Below are 24,349 nucleotides of genomic sequence, written 5' to 3'. Positions count from 1 at the left end.
ACCTCCCCAGGGCTTCTTCAATAATGGAGAGGGGCCGTGTGGACCCTCTCGTGGAACCACTGATGGCCCTGGGGACCAACAACCCCAGGGTGTGCTCCTGCTATGTCCTGGGGTGCCTACCCCGTGACATAGCTGTTTGCTGTGGCTTGGCTGCAGCTTTGAAGCTGCAGCTAAGTCACAGCAAACAAAGTCCGCTTTTTGACAGCTGGACCTGTCAAACAGGTCCCGCTGTCAAAAAGCGGACTTTTCATCTCTGTTTCTTCTTGTTGGAAGACAAATCCACACTCACATAATCCATCATTAAATAATGAAAATATCTTATTTAAGAACTCCCTCCACTGGGTTTACTACGAGGTTGTGTCCGCCCTGGCGGTATTGCCCTACCAGGGTAGGGCGAGGTTGCCTATGATGAAGCATGTCACAGTATGTCAGTGAGGTGTCCTCTCCCAATAAGATTGGTCATTCTTTTCATCTTGCGCTTACCCCTTTCCACACCAGAAGCTTGGTAATTTATGTATCAGTGATTTGTACCATAACACTGATAAAAATAGCATTGTAGAAGCCACCATATCTTTATGTGTTTTGAGTATATTCACATATGCACATATATATATATATATATATTTATATATATATATATATATATATATATATATATATATATATATATATAGATACATAGATAAGCATATATATATATACATATATATATATATGTATTGTCACACAAACTTGACACTTCTGTCAATGACGCGGCCCTCACAGGATTACTCCAATCTCCATTTTAATGTGCAAAATGATACCAACAGCAACCACCAATGCGTTTCAACCCTCACGGTCTTGATCACGGTAATTAATCAATCCATTTCGTGCTCTACTTATGCTCTTCATCTCAATATGCCTTTCATGTGGCGTTATGGGATATGTAGTTCAAACAATACATATGTGAAAATAAAAAAACTACAGTTATAATGTAACATTCTGTGCAACTACATTCTAACTCTATACAGTACCAGAAAAATAAAATAATCAATGAAAAAATATCTATTGAGATAAAAAAAAGAAAGAAACTCTACACATTACACATACTAGTCACAACTTAACTTGTCATCCATCATAATGCCCAATAACCAATTATATATCTCATTGTATGATTAATCTAATAGGGTGTGAGGTGGGGAAAGAACCAGCGCTCAGGGATGAAAGTTTCGTATTATATATAAATGGTGCAAGCACAGGAGAACACCCCAAGTCCCCTAACTGGTTTACAAAGTAAACACATACAGACATAAAAACAAATGTGATGCTCTCATAGAAAATGACCTTTACAATGATCATATGTAACCATCTTATTATATCGCAAAAACAGTCCAGTATTGATGTTCAGTTCTTTTGGATTTTGTTTGTGAAAAACTTCAGGTTATCCTGGGCGATAGACCGTACTCCGTGGTATGTAAAAAGACAAATCAATATGAATTTCAGTACTCCATGAATTTCAGTTGATGAATATAAAATGTCGATATAAACAACCATAACAGCCAACACGTGTTTCGTCTTGGGGCATTTACCCAAACGACTTCTTCAGGGCTGAGATTTAATCAAATGGAGCATCTAAAACAAATACGTAGATTTATGAGTAATATAGAGTATAAAGCTCTCACCTGAAGTGTGCTCCTAACTATGGTGTTTGAAAAGAAAATTAATACTGATTCCCCCAGTGTTAAGGAAAAGAAAAAAGAAGAAAAAAAGTAAGAAATGCCTTTAGCAAAGACCAAAATAATCTATAAATCCTCAACGATGTGTATTGTCATAACGTATGTGCTCATCATTACATCCTAAAACCATCAACCGAGAAAAATATCATGCATAGTAGTACATAAGACCACCGATAGCCTAACCCCAACATTTTGAAATGTCATGAAAAACCACTGGCAATCCATCACCTTATTAAACCCACATCACACCAAAAGTGTAACTGATTGTGACGTATTAATAATAAAAGCAAATCTTCAATCTATTAATAAACTATGTGAAAATGTTGATCTTTCCGATGGGAAAAAGCGATGCCCAGAATTATCCAAAGAAAATATATAGGAGAACTCTGAAACTGCAAATAAAAACGAATGGCCTCGTCAAAAAACAAGCACTCGCTACAAAGTTATGTAATGAAAACATCCCGTAATCAGCAGTTTTAGCGTTAAACTTACCCAGTGAAAATTGATATCTTGTTAACAAAACAGCCACGAGTACGCTTTTGAAAATATCCGGTCAAGTAGCCCGAACGAACCCCAAGGATATGTACTGTAAAACATGGAAGTGTTTGAAAGGAAAACGGTAGCAGTCGAAAATGGACTCCAGCGTATCGGTGAGAGAAGTAAAGAAAATACTATGATCATATCATACCCTTGCCACCTTTATAGGGAATTGGAAAACGCCAACACAATAGCAAAAGATGACATATTGTAGAGTACGTGACGGATATAAAACCAAAAATAAACAACATTCCACTAATCCGAAATTCATATGTATTCTTCGAATCTAATGCCGGTGACGATCTCCAATACAATTAGGAAAAATAAGAGAAGCCCAAAAATACATTGAAAAATAAAAAGCATGATGTATTAAGCATCTGGCCTACCTAAGCAACGAAGGATACGAGGGTTTATAGAAAGCCTGTTTTCGAGTTAACATGGACGACATATAAACCAATGTGAGACAAATTATAATGTCTATACCAACTGTAGTCACATCCCACTATTCCGAAAATCATTCAAACCTGGTATATAAGGTGTTACTCATCAAGAAGGGGATATATTCGGATTATCAAACAAACTGATCAATAAATCATATAGAAAGTAAGAAAAAGTGAAAATAGACAAACCCCCAGTAAAAGGTACTCTATGATTAGAAACAGTCTAGATAATTAACCCTATTTGTTTCAAATTCCATTTGATGAAAAATCATCCCACATTAGTTCAGACAGAGAAAACATACAGTACCTTCCAAAAAATAATACACAATTCCTACCCACCAAGTGACTATTTAAATGAAAGAAACATAATATAATACCAAAATCAATACAAAATAATTGTGACACATATGTGAACACCATTCTCATAGAAGTTATATTAACTTCACATAATTAACAAATGGATATTGTGTAGGTATAAATGATAGTTGTATGTCAAACAAGATCTGAAACATCCAAAAAAAACTCTCATTGTCCCAGAAAATATTCTAATTCTCTATCTGTATTGAGACCTAATTCTACAGCTCTCAATCTCATTATCCACATTGCTTCTTTTTTGTGTAATGTTAATTCCCTGTTGCCCCCTCTGGGGTCCTTTAAAACATGTTCAAACCCAAAAAATTCAAATTTCTTGTGATTATCCTACGAATCACAAGCCAACATATGGGCCACTTAAGGATATCTCACATCACCATTTTTCAACATTCTAACATGCTCTCCTATTCTGACTTTGAGAGGGGGAATTGTACTCCCAATATAGATACGAGTACATTTGCAGCGTAGTATGTAAATAACAAAAGAAGTGTCGCAATTGATGGCTGTCTTAATTTTATATACACAATTGTTTGAGTCAGAAAATTCATTAATAGCATGGGATGCCCAATGGCACACTCCCACAACCCCCACATCTGGAGAAACCTGCCCTGCGTGACGATAGCCAAGTTTTAGGAGGAGTGGTTGTCGTAAAACTAGGGCTCAGTATACTTTTTAGAGATCTACCTTTACGAAATGTGAATACTGCTTTGTCTGATGTGAAATTCCTCAAGATCTCATCTTGATATAACATATCCCAATGCTTGTTAATGATTCTTTTGAGAACTAGGGAAGAGTGAGTGTAATTAGTGACAAATCTAACCTTATCCAACACTGTCTTGGGTTCGCTCCGTTTCTTACATTTCAATGTTTCGTTCCTTGGTATGAGCCTAATTCTGTGTCGGGCTTTATCGATTGAGTTACACTTTTGGAAAGTCTAGAGAAATGGTATTCAGAAGTATTAATTAGTCTGGATGAGAGGACATTCATGATGAATGAAAATCCGATTATGCCAACTAGGTACTTTTTACCAAAGATTCACAAAACTTTAGACAAACCCCCAGGGAGACCCATAATATCAAGCTGTGGTTCACTGTATGAAGGTGTGTTGAAATCTGTGGATTACTTTTTGGCACTGATGGTAAAAGATTTGAATTCATATATACAAGACTCTGAGGACTTTCTTAGGTTACTGGATAGCTTGGCAATCAGACTATCTATTAGTTACCATTGATGCTGTATGACTATATACTTCAATCTCACATCAATTGGGTATAAACGCAGTGAAATGTTTTCTGAGACAAAAAAGTATTCATCTCTTAAAAGATTCTGAGATGCTATTGGAGATGACAGAATTATGCCTGAGTAATAATATATTTATGTTTAATCATCAGGTATATAAACAAATCTGTGGGACAGCGATGGGAGTTTCCTTCTCTCCAAGCTATGCGAACCTCATGATGGGCTGGTGGGAGAAATGCATAGCTTGGGGTCAGGGAACTGAGGAATATATGGACAAAGTGGTGGTGTGGTTACGATATATAGATGACCTATTCTTGATCTGGAATGGAACGGAGGAATTATTTAAATAATTTCTTAGCAGTCTGAATTTGAACAATGTTGGGTTGCAATTTACATGTAAGACAAGTATGATCTCTATTGAGTTTCTAGATGTGTTAGTGTATATTGAAGGAAATGAATTACAGACTGCACTACACAGAAAACCCACTGCAACCAATAGTATCCTACATGGGTCTAGTTTCCATCCTAGGTCACTAATCAAAAGCATCCCATATGGGGAATTTGTCCGTATCAAACGAAATTGCTCAAATGAACAAGATATGAATGAAAAATTTGAGGAAACCAAAAAGAGATTTTTTAATAGAGGATATAAATTGAAGGTGGGGAATCAAGGAGAGACGAAAGCAAAGGCAAAAACACGAGCTCAGGTGCTGGTCAAAAATAAAACAGTGAAATCTAGAAATGGTACACTGTTCCAAAAGGTAGAGGAGTAATGCAGGGTCAGACCAAGTCAGTAATATCAGGAGAGCCCTCAAACACCCAAGAGGATGCCAAGCTTCATCACTGGGCAATCTCCTCGTCAGATGAGCTGACGGTGGAAAATGATGAGATAAGACTTATCCTGGACTATAGTAAAGAGAACCAACAGATACTAAACGTTTTAAATGGACATTGGCATATGATTAAAAGAGACAATGATATTGGACAAAGGGTGGGAACTCGCCCATCAGTTACATATAGAAAAGTACCAGCAGTAAAGGATATGCTAGTGAAAACCCATTTCGAGACCCCCATTATCCCTAACTGGTTACTAGATGGAAACAAGGGTTTCTATTGCTGCAATAAGTGCAAAGCATGCACAATTGGTTGCAATAAAAAGGCAGTAATAGATTTTCGGGGAAAGATTTTCCAATTAGAGACAGAGTTACATGTGATACAGCCTTTGTGGTATATGTCATAGAATGCTGGTGTGGTCTACGATACGTTGGCAGCACTATCTGCCCTTTAAAGAAGTGCATCTTGGAACACATTAGAGCGGTACAGAATGATGACAATACCTATGCCATGACTAAACATTTGAAAAGTCATCCAGAATCAGATTGGCTACACATGAAATATTATGGCATTGCTACAATAAAAACACATGAACAAGGAGGTGATAGAGTTCAGATATTGAGACACTTAGAATCTAGATACATCATTAGATTAAAAACCAAGACTCCTTTTGGGGTGAACGGTGATGAGGAACTATATTGTCATCTATAACCATGAATAAGCAATAGAAATTACATTTGAGGATGTCACATGAAGGATTAAATGGATTAGTGGTTGTATAAGGTTGCTATGAATCTCGCAGTGAGGAGTTGGAATGATGGGGTACTAGATCCATAATTTAGTTACACAACTGCATACACAGAAATATGATATGCAATGAAAATAAGAAAATAAATTGATGTGATCACATACAATGAGATATATAATAGGTTTTTGGACATAATGATGGATGACAAGTTAAGTTGTGACTAGTATGTGTATTGTGTAGAGTTTCTTTCTTTTTTTATCTTAATAGATATTTTTTAATGGATTATTTTCTTTTTCTGGTACTGTTTAGAGCTAGAATGTAGTTGCACGGAATGTTACGTTATAATTGTAGTTTTTTTTATTTTCACATATGTATTGTTTGAACTACATATCCCAGAATGCCACATAAAGGCATATTGAGATGAAGTGTATAAGTAGAGCACGAAATGGATTGATTAATTACCGTGAACAAGACCGTGAGGGTTGAAATGCGTTGGTGGTTGCTGTTGGTATAATTTTGCACATTAAAATGGTGATTGGAGTAATCCTGTGAGTGCCGCGTCATTGACAGAAGTTTCAAGTTTGTGTGACAATAAACTAAGGGAAAGGTCCTTCCCTGGTGTGAGGACCGACGAAATAGAGCGCGCCTTAAAGGGGACCTGTTGGGACTAATATATACATATATTTAAATATATACATATATTATTTTTTAAAGTAGAAATAATGTCATTATTTTAACATTTTTTCCAATGGGATGTTATATTAAGTTACTGCCTCCATTATTTTCCGTGAGATTGAATGCAGTAACTGTGAGTGGCCGTGCGTGGTGCTAGGCTTACTCAAAAGTTGGGCTGGAGTACATTTACTACAGTTTTGTCACCTTAAGTGCAGTAGTAACTTTAAAAGTGTAGTTTATGAATAGCAATGGTCTTTCTCTCTTGAAGGAAGGTATTTCTATTAGCATGCCCCTCCCTAAATTACTTTCCTCTCTCAAACCCCCCCTTATCCGTCCCTAAACCCATTCCATTTAGTAGTAGATATTTCGCTTTTTCCAAGCACTCCCCATGTCTCTAGCACATTTACTACTAAGTAGTAAACTTACATGTGAAGAGATCTCATCATGAAAATATAGGATCTGTGGAGGTAGTGATTTTGATCTGTAGGTTTGAGAATTGCATTTTTCTAGTAAGTAGAATTACCGTAGTACTACTTAACGTACTTCAAAAAGAATCGCCTCCTTAGTGAATTTCCAAGACAACCTTGTTATCCTCAGCAGAAGGAAGTGCTCTATGAGCAAAGTATTATTTTTATTAATTTTAGAGGTGTTATGCAGAATTTGTCCTATGAAATTGCTTCATTCCGTTGAAGTTTAAAACAAAATCAAGAAAATTTTCGATTTATTAAACATTAAAGACCATATTTAACGCTGATAGATAAAATACTCCGTCAAAACATGGTGGATAATCCATCCACTGTAGTACAGGTGCCAGAGACCGTAATGCACTTGTAATATGGCGGATGGGACAAGCCCTATCCCCTATCCCTAAGGGCCTGATTTATGAAAAGTTAGCGCTGCCTTTACTTCATTTTCTGATGCACAAGCAGCGCAAACTTACAAAATATAATTATATGTATTTTTTGTAAGTTTGCACCGCTTTTGCATAAAAAAATGACGTAAAAGGCGGCGCTAACTTTTCATAAAACAGGTCCTCAGTATTTACATTTTTTTGTAAAACAAAATAATTTATAGTTATGCATTTGTGTATAAAGGTCTGTACTAGAGGAGAATGGGATACAGTAGTAAAAGAAATGCAATTACAACTTCTTCCTCTGGTATCCATCAGGGTGATGAACTACATATAAGAACTAAAAGAACAGCTAAAAGAAGCACAAAATAAAAGCTTAGGCCAATGATGTTTAATAACCGTTAAGGAAGAACTACTTATCAATTGAGCATTTCTTCTGAGATAGTTTCAAAATTCTTGGAATGAAAATTTCCTGCAGAATAAAGGTTCTCGTCTGGAAAAAAAGAAATTCTTTCAAGATACTGTTGCAAAATGACTACTATTAGGCAGGAAAAATGACTACCTCGGTTATTTTATTGTGTTTACGGATGCTCCATAATTGTTCATCCTGAAGTAGGCCTACATTTTAAAATTATTAAAAAATAATGATAACCTTTGTGGCAGTTTCTCTCCTAATTACCATAAGTGAAAGAAATAGGCTACACAGTCTACAAAAGCAAATCATCAAGCTTGTGTTACGTAGTATTGGACTTCTGCACAACAGTAGCATTTCAACAACATAATCACGTTTCTTTTACATATAATACACTATTATACACTCCGGATAATAGAAAATCAATACTACAGTAAAAATATACCAAAAGACACATTTTATGTAATAGTAAAAGATAAAAACTAGTCGTTATAATCTAATTGTGAAAAGAAACGTGTGCAATGCAATGAATTTCACTCCTTAATCAAGGCACAAGTAGAAGTCGTAAACCAGTACATTTTCACTAGTTTGTGGGTAAATCCTTGGTACTGGGCAGTGTATCGTGAAGATGAAGAGATGATAGTGCCAACAACCTTACTGCTGATATAAAAACACCTAAACTGGTTCACTTTTAAAGGTAGATGATTGAGGGACTCATTATGAGTCTGGCGGCCTGAAACCTAGACCGCCCGACCCGTAGAAAGGAGACTGCAGAAATCAGAGGTTTCCGCAGGTCAGCCCAGTGGAAACTGTGTGGAGCCATCGGCCTCGGCTCCCCATGGAGCAGAGGTTAATGTCGGTGCACAGGGGGTGCCCCCAACCCCCCTGTAATGCGCACCGTCTGCTGTGCAGGGAGCTGTAGCAGACAGTGCGCATTCTGAGGGAGCTAGTCAGGGGTGCCCCTGCACTGCCAACAACATGGTCATGGGCAGTGCAGGGGCCCCCTGTGGCCTGCAGCACTGGATTTCTGCCAGCCTTTTGATGGTGGGGTCCCTGCCATGAAAAGGCTGGCAGAAACTGGACTTGTTATCAGTGCGGCGGCGTTGAACTCAACGCCCCCATGTCTGAGAGCGAGTCCGACTGCTGTCAGCCCATCAGGAACCATGTTCCTGGCGGGTACGGCGTTCTGACCGCCAGGGTGGTAATGTGGCAGTCGGACTGCCTGGAGTGCGACGGTCTGACTGCCACCCCGAGGCTGACGGTCTCAAGATCACCAGCCTTGTAAGGAGACCCTCAATCTTTTGGCACTGGGATAATGCATAGGCTTTTCACCTATAAATCAGATTATATTAATTGAACAGATTTGCTTATAAAATCTCTAGTACTGAAGTTCAGTTTTGATGCAATGGATCAGAAAGAACTTACATTGGGAAACAAGAAGAATTGGGAAATCTGTGCACTTTCATGTACCATGAAACTGAAACATTCACAATCATGATCTGTACATCACGTACCTCACCCACCTCAACTGGAATTGTTCACCATCGATCACCACTCGGGCTCCTTTACTCTGGGAAAAAAATCTATCATCACACTGATGTCAAGCCCTAGAGAAAGCAAAATGCATCTGCACATGCTGAGCATTTGCCTCCGTTTCCGCTGTGATATTATACTGAGGTGTCACTTGGATACCCTGAAGATAGATGGTGGACGTTCTTCAATATCTGCACCCACCTGACTTGTGGGGTCAACTCATATTAAATACTGGTTGTTGACATTTCAACTTGGTTAATGGAACTGACAGGATTTCTAGCTTACTAAATTGAAGGATAGCCTTGATGATTTCATATAAATGCTTTGGAATTTATATAGATTTTGAAAGTTAAGAAAATGTATATGTTTTATCTCCACCTCCCAGATTAGCTATTCAGCATCCAATGAAATCCTGAATGACAAGGCCCGCTTCCCATCCTTCTTTCGCACTGTACCCAGTGATAAAAGCCAAGTGTATGCGATCACGCAACTTGTGAACCACTTTCGATGGAATTGGGTTGCAGCACTAGGCACAGATGATGAATATGGCCGCAAAGGCATAGAGAGTTTCACAGAGATGGTGTTGACCACGGACATTTGCATAGCTTACCAGGCCTTCCTCCCTATACGCTTTTCAGAAACTGAGACCCATCAGAGACTGACAATGATTGTGGATGGACTGCTGCACTCCCGCGTCAATGTCACAGTCCTCTTTGCAAGTGAAACCCATCTGGCTCCATTGATAGAGGCACTTATTGAGAGAAACGTCACTGAGAAGGTCTGGATCGCCAGTGCGGACTGGTCTACAGCAACATCTATTGCGCGCATTACCAACATTTCCAGTTTGGGCAATGTGATTGGCTTTGCATTTAAAAGTGGAAAAATCGATGGTTTTGAGGAGTATGTGAAATGTACTCTGGCAGACCGAGGTTCAGAAATGTCTGACACAAGTCTGTCTGGGGCTAGTGATAAACAAAGGTGCCCAGAATGTGACAGCCTCACTTTGGCCAACATATCTACTCTTTTAGACAGCAATCTTTTTCGAAAGACATTCAGCACCTACACTGCAGTGTACTCCATCGCTCATGCCTTGCACAAGCTCCTTCAATGCAATACCAACAGCCACCAGTGTGATAAGGACTTCCAGATCTACCCATGGCAAGTAAGTGAAACTAGCTGTAATCAAGTCCTGTCTGTCGCCATTGGTAATTGTTAATATTTCCCAACTTTGGTGCCCTTCAGATCCAGAAGCTCCTGAGATGGGCAGCAGTGCAGATATGGGACTCTGTGTGCCTGTCAACACACCTATCTCTCAAACATACATGCAATTGTAGCATGAGTACAAGTAACTCATGTTTCAGAAAATGGAAATGAGCATGTTTACCAGCACTTTCAATGCAGAGAACATTCAAACACCCAACTTAAACATCCTGTTTCACTAGAATAACAATAAAATAAAACGTAAAACACAGAATAGGGGAGACTATATCAGATGAGTAAATATCTGAAAAAATTAAAGAAAATTGGTACAGTACTTCGGTCTTCATTATCTTACTGTGGGCAACGTGCTGGTGAGGCTTGTGTAGTCCCTGGGCAAAAAGCCAGAAAACCTAATAACATTCAAGCATTCTCAAAAGTCTTTGTTGAAATTCTTCTTTTTAAAAATAGACAGATGACCCTGAAACAGATTTCATATACTTTTATGTGGCCTTCTTGTGTGACTCTAAGACCCAGATTTACAAAGATTTTATGTTTGGTGTGGCTGACTTTATTGACACAGATCCAACACAAAATCCATTTTGGTATTCACAGAGCAACATACATGTCAATTTAGGTTGCTTTGTTAAAAAAAAGTAACGCAAAGACTTCAGGTTAGCCTTTATGGGTGGTGTATGGGTGTTCCCATGCATCCATCCATACAGTTGTAGGCATGGGTTTGCATGAAAATGGAGCACTTGCCTGACTTTGGCATACCGAGAAGAAATATCTTTGCTTCTCCAAGTTATTTCCTTTTTGAATATGTACAGCATTTTTCAGCACACCTACTATGAGAAAATAGCCTCAAAGTAAAGTGTTTGTGCAGGAAGGTAAACCTTGGTGCATTGACCAACAGAGCTAGCTGACTTATTTACGAAATCTAGAAAAGATTAGGAGGGAATGTGAGAGTTCAGAGGTTTGGCATCAGCTATAGATCTGTTCACCCCAAAGGTGGTACTTCACATCTAAAATATAAGTCAAGTGAGGACCGCCCAATGAGTGATTTTTGCACAATAAATAGGTGTGGTGATCTCTGCCAGTAGCCTGAGAATAAAAATCACAATGTTCATGATTTCGGGAGATCAAGCCTGTTCCTTTATTTTTTAGGGAAAATAGCTTCTTTTATGTGCCTATTGCGAAATAGCTTTGGAAAAAGACGGGGAACTTTTTAGATGGAAAGGCTGTGTGCCCTCCAGAAGCAATTCTAAGTAGATGACTGCATTGCAGCCGAAACATATTGTACTCTATATTCTTCTTAAAACAGAATTCAGTGGCTGCTTATTTTATCGTGGTGATAGTTTATTCACTTTTTATAACAAGATATTTTATTTATTTTGATGCAAAATGTTAGAAACACGTCAGAGAGTTGGATGTCCCTCTCTTCCAGGATATGAATTATAGACGTGACCATGTCCCAAATCTACTGACATACACAATGAACACTGTCTTGTGTTCTAATACATTCTTGTGTTTTCACCCCTCCCCTTTCTCCTACCTCCATCGGGGACAGATTGTGGGACAGATCTGTAATTTAGAGCATCTTGAGCCTCACGAAATGTGACAGCAGTAGTGCCTTCGTTAGAATTCTGGCACTCTTTTCACCAACAAGAAGAGATAATCAACCAATGAGCAGTCACATAGGCGACATACCATTCAGGTACCCCCTCACATACACACACACACCCCTTAGCTACCGCATATTCTGTACAGGTTCAATGCCTTTAATCTGGTGTCAGTGCTCTGGTAGGAATATCCTTCGACAAGTACTCCAGCAATGGTTTCCAAACGTCATTGCAATCCATGCTGTTCTCATTGAGCCGGGATGTTAATTTCTCCATGGCCATGATCCAGCATAGATGTAAATGCCATTGGTTAATGTCTGGTTGGTCCTTTTTTTCCTTCTTGGAGCTGCGATGGTTGTTTTCATTGCACCCAGCAGTTCTAAATAATCATCTTGACTGCTCTCAACTAGTATAGGAAGTTTCTCATTGTTACCACAAAGATAGCCACTTTTTGTACTGCAGTGACTCATTTTGAGGCCAAATATGAATTTAATATAGAGTGCAGAGGTACATGGATTGCACGTCATGTAAGAAGCTGTGAGCGCATCTAGTCTTATTTGGTCTTTTATAATTAGTTGATACGGGACGCCTTAGAAGTTCAATGGACGTTTTGACTATGCTTAGAGTGATTCTACCATAGCCCATAACTTCAATCAGCAATATAACAACATAAGCAATAAAACACCTTTAGTCTCTCAAGAGTCAGTAATCTCTACACACCATGACCCATTAGGCCATAAATGACCACACCTTTTAGTATAGTTAAATGTTTATTACCGTAGATTAACAATGCTAAGGTCACGTAGATTTGTCTTAAACCCAAATGGTAAGAGTATTCAAACAACACAAGCTGACCAAAGCATCTAAAGAATCTCAATTTAACTAAAGCATTGACAATTAAACACTCAAGGGTACAAATCAATATCAGTAATAACTGAAAAAACAGAGATAGTATACATCTAGAATCAATGTATAGAATGAACTCTTTGTTGAACAGAATCAATTCTTTGTTGATAACAGTTATCAACACATTTGGACATTCTAGCTAACCCTCTAATTAGATTGGCACGTTTGGGTTTCATGCAAAACAATTTAGTTAAAGTTAATTTGGAAAAACAGCAAGAGGTGGTTTCTTCGTTAGGTGGACATCCGTCTGGTCATGGTCGGCACTGGGCACTAAAATGGATTGGCTCAGCCACGGTTGGGCTCTAAAATAACTGAACCAACGTAGAAAACGTGAAGCTAAGGAATCAGTATTGACCGCACCTTCACAATTTCCCTACAAGATAGATATGAGAGAAAGAATATCTGGAACTGCGTTGCTCCACGAACAGGACTCTAACAAGAATAGAAAGGAATGGCTGATCATTCTACAAAGTGCAGCCTGGATATACTAAAGTCCCTACAGCATTTTCTCATCCATCAAACCTACAATGTATCCATTTCTAGTGCAAGACATTTTGACAAGCCGTTCTCATGAGAAAGTTTAAGACATTTACAAATCGCTTGGTCAGCGCCGTATGAATAATATCCAATATTAATTCTCTGCTTTCTCAGAAGATTTACAAATATTTATTTGTACCATGTAACTTAAATTGAGGCTCAGTCAACTAGGCCCAAACCTCGTAATTAATCGATACCTACCATTATTTAAGCAAATACATAGTACGAAAATGTTAATACGATTCACTAATACATTTTATTCCACATGTGCACAACATTTAAACTATAACTGTGAGTTAATTATTAATTTGTCATACATCTCATGGTTGCCACATCAGTGGGCACATTCTCCAAGACATACGCTTCTCTCTATGTTATCCTAATTCCTGTAAATTCTTAACAGTCAATTAATGCTAATTTATTAGTAATTAATTCAGCTTTCACAATACCTCCTCTGATGACTCAGGGGGTCATTCTGACCCTGGCGGTCATTGACCGCCAGGGTCAATGACCGCGAGAGCAACGCCAACAGGCTGGCGGTGCTCTCAAGGGCATTCTGACCGCGGCGGTTTGGCCGCGGTCAGAAAGGGAAAACCGGCAGTCTCCCGCCGGTTTTCCGCTGCCCTTAGGAATCCTCCAAGCTGCGCCGCCATGGGGATTCCGACACCCCATACCGCCATCCTGTTCCTGGCGGTTCGGCCGCCAGGAACAGGGTGGCGGTATGGGGTGTCGTGGGGCCCCTGGGGGCCCCTGCAGTGCCCATGCCAATGGCATGGGCACTGCAGGGGCCCCCGTAAGAGGGCCACACAAAGAATTTCAGTGTCTGCTTAGCAGACACTGAAATTCGCGACGGGTGCAACTGCACCCGTCGCACCCTTCCCACTCCGCCGGCTCCATTCGGAGCCGGCTTCCTCGTGGGAAGGGGTTTCCCGCTGGGCTGGCGGGCGGCCTCCTGGTGGTCGCCCGCCAGCCCAGCGAGAAACACAGAATCACTGCGGCGGTCTTCGGACCGCGGAGCGGTGTTCTGGAGGGGGAACTCTGGCGGGCGGCCTCCGCCGCCCCCCAGAGTTAGAATGACACCCTAAATGTGTCATCATATTTTACATCATACACCACAAATTTTTAGTTTCTCTTAAAATTTCGTCTCATTATAATGTTTCACATTTCTTTTTCATTTCCAATTTTCCTTGAAATATTTACTTCTTTTCAAATCTAATTTAATTTCTTCCCTCCTCTGATCATTTTTCATTTTCTGTCTTTTGTTCAGTGTGCAATTTGTGAAATCCCCATAAGACAATGATACAAATTACAACAATTAGTATTATCTGTATTATTTTGATAATTATACCTTTCCCTAGGTTGCCCAGCTAATTTCCTACTGAAGTAAAATGTTGCCTGCTTTTTCCCACACACCGGGTTCTTTCAGAACTTTTAGGTCAGAGTTAACGTCAGTCAGATTGTTAATGAATCTTCTAATTTCTCTACTATTGCTGGAATATAAGTGCAACAATGTTGGGAATTCAGCATTTTACAGACTCCACCCTCCTTTGCTAAAAGGATGTCTAACACAAGGCTGCTTTGAAGAGTCATAGATCTTACCACAGACATTTCAGTGTCCATCAAGACCATGGCTCCTGAAAAACTAGTCAGCATAGTATCTACGATAATAGACAACTCTCAAATCTTCAGGAAATTTAGAATAAACCCCACTCCAATTATACTAGAATAAGACTCTCTCTTTGGTCTAGCAAGGTGTAACTCATTCAGTTTAGGTGTCTCATTTAAGTTTTTGAGTTGATAAATCTTTGGGAAAACTATTCCCAAATAACACGTGCCATACCTTCCTCTTGGAAGACAGTAATAAGCATTTGGTCCACATATGTAATAAACCCCTGGAATTGCTCGGTCTTGTCCATTCAACATGAAAGTCCATTTACTCTGGAAGAGAAACATATGTCTGCATTCACTCGCTCTCACAAACAATGTATCTGTTCTGGATTGTGGTCTATATATGTAAAGCTTCCCTATCTATTGTGCGTCTAAAGCTAACTTTCCTTGTGTCTTGATTTCACTAAATGCATGATCCTTTTAAGCGTCCTTTTCACTAAGCCCTTCTCTAATTTCTCCTTTCTTCCTTCCTCCTGTCATCAGTTTGATCTAAGAAATTATTTTCTATCGGTGTTAGCAAGCATATGAGGTTGTTCCTGTGCGAGTAAGCTGTGCCAAAGGTTAGTGTAGGTTCAAAGAAACCTCTCACTAATTCTATATTATTTTCTTTAGCCACTGTACTCAAGTATTTAATAAGAGGAACAAAAGAGAACACCAAGTTGTGATTTGAATAGAAATACTGAATGCATCTTGGTTATAGAATCTTGTTAATAAAAGACTGCAACTTATTTCATATGTTAGTGGCAAACTATGATTCCTTCCTCTACTGACAAAGGAATTTGTGTGCAAACATAACATTCTCTTGCCCTCATTGTCTCCACATATTCACGCAATAAGCGATAGAAAACATTAGAGGAAAGATCTCCTTGTGTATTATCTACATGTCAATACATCTCGTCTCTTTTAAACTTGTCTAACTCTGTAAGTATAGTAGTAGTCTCTAAAGCAGAGGTATGGTTTGCCATAACTTTATCAAGAAAGTTCATCCTCACAATCAACAACAAACATATATCATGCACACAATTGCTACGGCAATACCTATATATTTACAATAGCTATTGTTCCTAACCTGCTGGTTACGGTTGCTAATGATCTGTAAAGAAACAGAAATTAGAAAAAGGAAAATATAACTCTGCAGCAAAAAAACAAAAACAAAACCTTAAATCTTCTTGGCAGTTATTTACAGCTTTCAGTCTCTTTTCCAGAAGTTTTGTCTAAAATTGGTAATAGTTGACACAATCGGTTTAGCAACTTTTCAAATCAGGTTATTTCAAAAGTCTCTTCAGGTTACTTTTAATGTCACTTTTCGCTTCCAGTTTCACGAATTAAGCTCAAATTTCAGTTCATAAACACCTTCAGGTGCCAAAGTATCGACCTGGACTCTCATAATCAAAACAAAATGATAAAAATTAACTTTGCCAGTCACTAGTTGTCGCATATGCCCAACCAGGACCTGCATACCTTCGATTTGCAATTTGTTTTCTTTTTCGTCTTTGATCTCCACGTAATTCTCCCTCACTCAAATCTTCCTTTCTTGTGGTGTCTACTAATTCTTTGATTATTGACAACGTGCTTGACCTTTTCTGTTCTTTTGTGATTCTGGCCACTTGTCTTCTTTCCGGGTTCCCTTAGTCAGTGCTCTTTTTAGTGCTGGACTTATACCTTCTCCTTGTTCTGCAGGATTTTGATGTACCTGCAACTGTCTCAGGAGGAGTCAAATCACTTTGACTTTGGTCTAACTCAACCCCTTCCACCGGGTCTTTGGGCTGCTCCGCCTGAGTCTTGAGATCGTCTGCTTCTGGGAGAGCCCTACTCTGACCAGACTCTCCTGATGTCTCAGTTGAGACTTGCCCAATGTTGACTTCATGTATTTCCTCCTTTTCATCTCTTACGGGGGTGTCTGGATTTTCTTCTGTCTGCTCAGTGTCTGTTTCTGATTCTCCAGTTTCCCCTTCTGCTTCTGGAGTTTGTCTGGACATTGTTGGTACTCTTAACAACTCTTCTTCATTGTCCAAAGGCCAGGGTACTTTTCAAGTATGGCTGGCATGAATCCAGTTTGGAACTCCAGCACACTTCACAGCAGTAATGATAACCAGTACTACTTGGTGGGGCCCTTTCCACCTCGGCTCCAGGCAAGTCTTTCTCACGTGTTTTCTGATCACAACCTAATCTCCAGCTCTCAGGTTGTGACTCTGGTCTTGGGATGGCTGCACAGTTGTGGCCTCCACCTGATAAGAGAAAGAAAAAACCTCATTAGCCCGACCCTTCCAGTAATCCAACACAATATCATCTGTTATGTTCACAAGAGCATTGGCAGGAACCGCTGACAATCTCATTCCTCTGCCCATGAGGATTTCATGCGGTAACAGTCCAGTCTTTCTGTCGGGAGTGTTTCTCATACTCATCAGAACTAACAGTAGTGGGTCTGGCCATTTCAGATTCATGAACGCACACATCTTAGCAAGTCTTGACATAGGCTTCAGGTCAGTAACTACAGTGCAACTAAAGCTCAATGTTTAGTGCTGAACATAGTAATTTAGGGCCAGATGTAGGTAGCGCTTTGCATGGCGCAAACTGCTAAAATCGCAGATTGTGCCATGCAAAACATGCATTGCAACGCTCATTCACATTTTGCGAGTCTGTACCGACTCGCAAAATGTGAATGCTACTCGCAAATAGGAAGGGGTGTGCCCTTCCTATTTGCGACTCGCACCGCAATGCTAAATTGCTTTGTGACCGCAAACGCGGTCTCAAAGCAATTTGCAGTTACCACCAGTGTCACACTGGTGGTAACCCATTCGCAAAAGGGACGGGGTCCCCATGGGACCCCTTCCCCTTTGTGAATGTTGCCATAAATGGTTTTTCAGAGCAGGCCGTGGTCCAATGGACCACGGCCTGCTCTGAAAAACCGAAACCAAATGGTTTCGTAATTTTTTTGTATTGCAACTCGTTTTCCTTTAAGGAAAACGGGCTGCAATACAAAAAAAAAACTGCTTTATTTAAAAAGCAGTCACAGACATGGAGGTCTGCTGTCTCCAGCAAGCCACCATCCCTGTGAATGCAGGGAATCGCAATGGGGTCGCAAAATGCGACCCACCTCATTAATATGAATGAGGTGGGTCTTTGCGACCCCATTGCGATTCGCAGACGGTGTCGGAGACACCGTTCTGCATCTGAATTTGCGATTCAGAAATTGCGAGTCGCACCGACTCGCAATTTCCGAATCGCAAATTCTGAATTTGCTACATCTGGCCCTTAATTACTTAATTGTTGTAGTGACTTCCTCTATCCAATTCTAAAGAGACCGGGAAACCAAAATGAGGTTTCAGTTCCCTAAGCAATACATTTGCTACAGTAAGGCTGTCATTTCGTGTGGAGTAGGCTTCAATCCAATGACTAAAAATGCAAACAATCACCTGCACATATCTCACTCCTCCACATGGAGGCATCTCAATGAAATCCATCTGCTTTCTGCTAAACGGACCTCCTGCTCTTCCAATGTGATTCATATTAACCCTTGTCCTTTTTTCCACGTTCATTTGTTGGCATATGACACAAGAGTGGCAAACTGCTTCGGCAACCTGTCTAAATTTTGGATTAAACCATGTCTGCTGGAATGTGCGAATCATAGCATCCCTCCCAACTTGTGCTTGTCCATGGTAGTATCTAGCCATTTGAGTCAGTAGGCAGTTAGGGAGAACTACCTGTCCCTCCCCTGAAACCCAAACATCATCCTCCCTCTGTACACATTTCATTTTAACCCATGCTTTCTTTTCATCTTTGTTAACATCTTCCTGCAAACGTTTTATTTCATCCCAAGTATCTATGACGTGCAGTACATAATTTGTGCACATATCTTCTTCTGGTAACAGGACCCATTTGTCTTTGAAAGATATACAATTCAATTTGCAAAACGTTGCTACTTGATCTGCATATCCATTTCCCATTGAAACACAATTTTGTGATCTCTGGTGGGCACTGCATTTCACCACAGCAATCTTTTTGGGCATTTGTAAAGCTTGTAACAAATCGTGAATTCTGTCACCATTTCTAACCGTCGAACCAGAAGAGATTAAAAATCCTCTCTGTGATCATAGCTGCCCAAAATTGTGGACTATTCCAAATCCGTACTGGCTGTCTGTATAAATGGTAACTTTAAGATGTGCAGAGACATGGCATGCACTAGTAAGAGCTACCAATTCAGCCACTTGTGCAAAATAAACTCCCCGAAGCCAGGAAGCTTTGAGTATTCCAGAAATTGTGCACACAGCATATCCTGCTTTTAATGTTCACAATTTATCTCTCAAACAGGAACCATCCACAAATATAATTTGGTCATTTTCTTCCAGTCAGGTATCACGAATGTCAGGTCTAGGTTTTGTGCACATCAGTAACCTCCAGACAGTCATGTTCAACATCCTTTAATTTGTCGACATCAATATTTTCTTTTGGAAGCAAAGTTTCTGTTAAGCACTGTACACCTTTTCAGAGTAAGATTTGGCAAACCCAAAATTATAGTTTCGTATTGCGTCAATCTGGCATTTGTCAGACACTGGGTCTTTGTTCAGGTAAGAAAAACTTCTATGGAGTGAGGGACCAAAACAGTTAAAGGATATCCCATCACAATACTCTCACTCTGAGTGAGGCTCAATCCAACCGCTGCTACAATTCGCAAACAGCCAGGTAAAGCTGCTGCGACTGGGTCCAAAGTAGCTGAAAAATATGCTATGGGGCGGTTTACGCCACCATGTACATGGGTCAAGACGGACAATAAACATGAACACGCTCATGACAGAACAACTGTGTAGTCAGGCATTCCCAAAGCCGGATCTTTGTACATACTCTCTTTCAGATCCATTAAGGCTTTCATACAAATTTGATCCAACTCTAGGGGGCCAGTAACTTCTGCAGTGGTTTTGAAATGATTGAGAAACTGGGAATCCACTGTCGACAATAGCTCATCTTTCTCAGAAACATTCTGACCTCTCTCTCGGGGATTCATCTGTAATATGGCAGTGAGACTCTCTCTGGAATTTGTTTCTAGCTCCCCTTTCAATCAGGTGTCCCAAGTATTTTACTTCTGTCTGACAATACTGTAATTTTGCTAGGGATACTTTGTGTCTGTTACTTCCCAAATGATTTAATAAGGCAATAGTATCTTGTCTGCACTCTTCCTTCATATTTAAAGCAACCAACAAATCATCAATGTATTGGACCAACGTCGATTGGAAAGGCATTTCCAATGACTCAAAGTTCTTCTTCAATATCTGATTAAAGATGGACGGTGACTCTGAAAAAACTTTGTGGAATTCTGCACCAACAATATACACAGTCAATAAATTTAAAACAGAAGAGAAATTGTCTATCCTCGTGAAGAGGTACAGAAAAGAATGCTTGTGATAGGTCCACTAAGGTGAACCATTCAGCATCACATGGGATCTGAAATAATATCACAGCTGGATTAGGCACTACTGGACAACATTTAATCACAATATTGTTGATTTTCCTCAAATCCTGAACTAATCAACATTTCCCACATAACTTTCGCAATCCCATTATAGGTGAGTTACATGGGCTGCTCAGCACTTCTTTTAAGATGCATGCCTTACAAATTCTGCAATTATAGGTGCAATCTCTTTAGTAGTATCCTGTGTCATGTGATATTAGGGAATCTGGAGGAAATTGCATTTGGCTTAACTGGGACTTTGACTGGCTCAACTCCTTTGATTGGACCAATGTCTTTCCCTGAAAAATCCCATATTCTCATCTTAACTGTTCCCTGTGAGTTGGAAGGAAGATCTTGTACTGTGAAAACAGGAAAGAAAATTATCAAGGGGTATTCTTCATTTAGTAATTTAGTCTGTTGTCTCAAATTGGTCATCTTCATCATCACTGTTTGTCTGTTTGTCTGAATGGCAATTCCATCATTTGAACATGCAATTGAACATTTCATTTTGCATAGCAAATCTCTTCCTAGTAAGGAAACCGGACTCAAGTCACAAACTACAAACTTGTGTAGTACTCTGAAATTTCCAATTTTAACCGAAACTAGTTCTGTAATTGGGTTTTTCATATACTAGTTTGCAACTCCTACAATTTGCATGATTTTCCCAGAAAGGAGTAAGTTAAGGACTTCTACACTTCTCACGGTAGAGGGTGTATGAAATTTTGTTACTCATTACCTTTCCCTTCACATAAGGACCTTTCTGGTATACTTCTAATGGAGCTGCTCTCACGCATTCCTCTTCGTCCAGACTTTCACTCACCCTGTCATCATTCGTTTCGTTCTCACTTGTGATGGGTATTGGTGTACTGTGTTATTACTGAGGATAAACCTTGGACCTATGTCCTGCTGAGGAAGTATCATCTGCTGCTGATCTATTGAGGCTTAAGGTATCTGTATTTGTTGCCTAGGTACCATTTGAACTTGGGATTGCATTTGCTGTGACTGTGGCATCTGCAAACGTGACATTTGCATGGGCTTCATGGGCTGAGAACCTTGCCTCTGATTCACATTTCTTTGAAAAACAATATTGTGACCTCTCACTCTTGGTCCTCTCATGTTTGGAAAATTATTGATTTCATTTGTCTGTGGGGCAACACCTTCCTGTCCTAGCGTTCGACACTCCCGCTTCCAATGTCCGAGGCCTCCACAAGCGTGACAAGGTAACAACCTTTGTATTCCCTGCCCGTCATTCTGAGTGACTACAGTATTCAAATTGGGACCACGGTTCACATTTCCATTTCCTCTGGACCTCTGTCTCTTACCTGATTCTGAAACAACATGTTTCCCTGCTGTGGCTGCTACGGAAAACTCGCCTGCAATTATGATTGTGCCGCTTTATTCTGCATCACCATTGCTTTCTCTTCTAGCTTTTTCTGCTTCAATTCAATCTTGTCACTACAGTGCTTAGCATATTGCAATACTTCATCAATCGGCTTTGTTTGCCAACAGATGAAATGGCTCTTAATCATCTGGCCAATGTCAGGTTTCAATCCTTCAACGAATCTAAACACAAAATGAATTATGTCTTTCAGCTCAATTGTTTCTGCACCACTGTAATGATTAAATGCCTGCAACAATCTCTCATAGTACGCATGTATGGACTCCTTTCCTTCCTGTGCTGTCCTGTCTATTCTCTGGCAATTAATATTTTTGGGAGAAATTCCTGTTTTCAAAAACTCAGTCACTTTGTAATAGTATTTCATTACGTCAGGAGATGGTGCACCTGTCCACTGGTCTCGTGAAGGCTCTCTCACTTGCCTATCTATACTCCTTTTGCACCCCACCCAAAGATCTGCTGGTCTCGTAGGAGGTTTTGAATCATACTGTACTCTCCTCGAATTCTCTAGCATATTCAAATTAAATGTTCCATGGGTAGGAAACGCTAAGCGCCCTTCCTTCTCTTTCTCTTTGCACCATTGTTTTAACCAAAGACATGGAGCTGCACCTTGTTCCTCAAATACAATGTATGCATGTGTAGCTTCTGGCGGTGTAATTTCTCTTATTCTAATTGGAATAAACACATTTCCCCTTAGGTCACTTTTGAATGCTTTGAAAAATGTCATTTTCATATTTTACGCTACACTTCAATCAGATCAGTAAGTCAATTTCAATCCCAAAATCCTTTTTGTCTGCCTTCTCAACCAATTACACTTCACCACTCCGTTCGCAGCTTTTCTCACTAACCAACCTATCCCAGCGCGGACCTAGTGATGTCATATTCACTAGTACAGCGGCTGAAAAAGCCCTCCGGATTGTCTTCCTCAACTCAGATTCATGCAAACTAATGCAAATATAGCGAGCACTAAGTAAACTCAATACACAAACTTTTCTGTCTACTACAGGTAGGTAACACAATCGCTTCAGAAACCTTACTGAATTTTCAACTGCGACTTTTAGCTCTGACAGATACTCCTCCTATCTCATTTTCCCTGGCTCGCAAGTAAAGTAAAATTGACGAGGAAAATTTACCCTTAACTGATCATTGGGTCCTCCTGGTGCACATGCTATTCACCAAATTTCTGTTGAAACTAATACTCACTTTACCACGGACTCTGAGTTGTCAACCACACTCGACTGATCTATTAAAGAGACAAATTACAACATTAAACCAAGTGTCTCATACACTTGTACAATACACCGCAGGGTCCGTATACCAACAACCACGTGGGCCATTTTTGAGCACAAAGCGCCACACACATGTGAAGTTTGACAACTTCTCTAAACACACTCTTTGGAGTACGCAAACTCATTAAACAACTTCATTAGAGTACGCAAACTCTCTATTACTCACAAACCTCACAATTCACCTGTGATTTCCTTATGCTGTGCAAGCGCAAAAACTGTTTCTCTCACGATCACAATGGGATCCTGAGAACGTCTTCAAACAAACATTGGCAAACTCCAAGGCTCTGAGAAAGTTAAGGTAGGCTCTTAGGGAGTCATAAACTTTTGCTTTGTACTACCGAATCTGGAAAATTATGGTAGCCTCTTAAGGAGACGTAACACTCCGTTACTGTTACCAAGATCTGAATAAAACCTTATAGTGGCCTGGTAAGGAGACAAACCGTCCGACTCTGCTACCAATTCTGTAGGCGCGCCTGGCCTTATTTGGTCCTTTATAATTAGTTGATAAGGGGACACGTTAGAGGTTTGATGGACCTTATGACTACGTTTAGAGTGATTCCACCATAGCTCATAACTTCGATCAGCAATATCACAACATAAGCAATAAAACATTGTTAGTCTCTCAAGAATCAGTAATCTACACTCACCATGATCCATTAGGCCATTAATGACCACACCGTTAAGTATAGGTAAATGTTTATTTCCCTAGATTAACAATGCTAAAGTCACATAGATTAGTCTCAAAACCAAATGGTGAGCGTATACAAACAACACAGGCTGACCAAAGCGTCTGAAGAATCTAAATTTAACTAAAGCATTTATAATTAAACAATTGAGGGTTACAGTACAAATCAATAACAGTAATAACTGAAAAACAAAGATAGTATACATCTAGACTCAACGGGTGAACAGAATCAATTCTTTGTTAATAAC

General features: G+C 39.7%; 1 protein-coding gene across 1 annotated transcript in view; it reads left to right on the top strand.

The window, feature by feature from the left end:
- LOC138301784 (taste receptor type 1 member 3-like) overlaps window positions 1-24,349 on the top strand; it is a 49,358-nt gene that overhangs the window by 11,431 nt on the left and 13,578 nt on the right. Inside the window, exon 4 of the mRNA XM_069242286.1 lies at window positions 9,741-10,517. Coding sequence (XP_069098387.1) covers window positions 9,741-10,517 — 777 coding nt within the window. The remainder of the gene's footprint in view (window positions 1-9,740; window positions 10,518-24,349) is intronic.

This window comes from Pleurodeles waltl, chromosome 6, assembly GCF_031143425.1.
Source record: "Pleurodeles waltl isolate 20211129_DDA chromosome 6, aPleWal1.hap1.20221129, whole genome shotgun sequence".
NCBI lineage: Eukaryota > Metazoa > Chordata > Amphibia > Caudata > Salamandridae > Pleurodeles > Pleurodeles waltl.
Note: the sequence above shows the minus strand (reverse complement) of the source record. Positions and strands in the feature narration are given on the sequence as shown.